At 39.2% G+C, this 2061-nt stretch overlaps 1 protein-coding gene across 1 annotated transcript in view; it reads left to right on the top strand.

Moving 5' to 3' along the window:
- Nucleotides 1–2061, top strand: part of xxylt1 (xyloside xylosyltransferase 1) — a gene marked incomplete at its 5' end in the record, with an annotated part of 21869 nt that overhangs the window by 9698 nt on the left and 10110 nt on the right. Inside the window, 1 exon segment of the mRNA XM_013999896.1 lies at nt 115–247. Coding sequence (XP_013855350.1) covers nt 115–247 — 133 coding nt within the window.

The raw sequence follows: 2061 nt of genomic DNA, 5'->3' as shown, positions 1-2061 counted from the left end.
TTATTATTATTGTTATTATTATTATTGTTATTTATTGTTATTTATTTTTTATATTTCATGTTTATTTACTTATTGACCTTTTTGTTCTCATCAGCATTTTCTTGCCTCTTTTAGGTCTGACCCGTATCGTGCAGCTCGACCTGGACCTTAAATACAGGACCAACATCAGGGACCTTTTCCAAGAATTTGACAGATTCCCTCCTGGAGCAGTAATGGGCATCGCCAGAGAGATGCAGCCAGTGTACAGGTAAGGACAACACGTCAGAAACATAAGCTATGTATTAATGCAGTCAACAGGAAACTGAAATCTAACATTGATGCCTGCAGTGACAGCTGACACAGAGCCAGCCCACTGCCTCATCATGGCTTGTAAAAGGATGACTTGCACATAAAAACTGAGATTCTTGTCACTTGAGTGTCTTTTCGTTTGAAGTGTCTTTTTTAAGTCAAAGTTTTGACTGTTTTATCAGATATAGTAGATTTTTTTATATTTTTGCATTATAATTTGTATTTAGTCCACATTTTGGACTTAACGCTAATTTTATTTTCATATTCACCAGTTCAGCGGTTTGGCAGGAAAACCAGGTTTACTGAAAACAAAAGAAGCATTTTACTTCGTAATATTTTTGTTCAATTTTGTTTCACAGAATGACGGAATGATATGATGGTTTCATGGGTCTACAGATCTGTTGATCTGTACATGTTCGGTTTTGCTCTTCATGTTGGATAAATTATTGAGAAGTTGGCAGAGTTCAAGCAAAGCTCTTTCTTTTCAGGAGAATGTTTTGTTCTTTAGGGATTTGGGTATTTCTGTTTCTTTGTCAGATCTGTCTGTAAATACATAGTGTGTTCGTGGTCGGTTGGTTCAGCTGCAGCAGCACATTGTTCAGGTTCAAAATAAGCCACTTCTCTTGACCGTCAGCTTCAGTGTAGGCTTTATCAGTAAGCTCAAGTTTTTAAAATCAGAATAACTTCAGGAATCAACACCCAAGATCTACACTGTCCTAACTGGTTTCTGTTTATCTTAACTTTAAGTCTTGGCTTTTAAGGCCATAAACTCTTGTTAGTGACTGAAAGAATTGCAGATGCAAGCGGTTGAAAGGAGTTTTCTTCACTGGATAGCTGGACTCTCCCTTTGAGATAAAGTGAGAAGTTCAGTTCTTCAGGAGAGACTCAGAGTAGTGGCTCATCTGATTGGAATGCCTCTTCAACGCCTCTCTAGGAGGTGCTTCAGGCATGTCCGACTTGGAGGAGACCCTGAGGAAGACCCAGGACACGCTGGACAGACTACGTTCCTGCATGCTACTGCCGAAATCGTGCCGAAGTGTCGCAGTTTTATGACGGCAGCGGTTTATAAAGATAGTCAAATGGCCAAAACCTCATAAAAGGGGATAAAATAGACATTTTTCACGGTGGAATCTGACTGATAAAAACTTTGGAGCTTAATCCGTGATCAGTTTGTGGATAAACAAGTGAGCCGCAGACTTTTTTTTTTCTGCATTGCACTCCACCGGGAAGGAATCCCATGCAGTGACGTATGCTGCAGCGGGAGGGGTTTCCCAGGAGCTTGGCTCGGGGTGTCAGGAACTATGAAAGGTGTGTGCGAAAACGAACGCTGAACAACCACGTGACGGCGCGTCGAGCGGTCGGCTGCCAAGTGACCATACTACTTACTTATGTCTCTCATCCTGGTTCTCCTAAAAGAGCTGGAAGAGGTGGCTGTGGAAAAAGGAGGTTTGGATAGGAATAAATACAAGTTTCTCTTATTAGTTTTAGTTTATTATAAAGATGTGTGACAGTGGTTCCCAAACTTTTTATCTTCTGACCCACAAAATATTCATGGCAAAAACTTTTGACCCCAAATATTACTGGTCTGAGTACACAAACTTTGTTAATAACCCTAAAAACACAGGCTTTTTGACAATCTAAACAGCTTGTACACAAATATAAATACTTATTTATACTTATTTTGAGTTTTTGTAATACTTATAGGGAAAATATTACATCAGCAATTACTGTATTTTATTACCCTTTAAATTGATTTCTGGAGATTATCCAAAG

Source organism: Austrofundulus limnaeus, unplaced genomic scaffold (genome assembly GCF_001266775.1).
Source record: "Austrofundulus limnaeus strain Quisiro unplaced genomic scaffold, Austrofundulus_limnaeus-1.0 Scaffold8, whole genome shotgun sequence".
NCBI classification, from domain to species: domain Eukaryota; kingdom Metazoa; phylum Chordata; class Actinopteri; order Cyprinodontiformes; family Rivulidae; genus Austrofundulus; species Austrofundulus limnaeus.
This window is presented reverse-complemented; position numbering and strand designations above follow the sequence as displayed.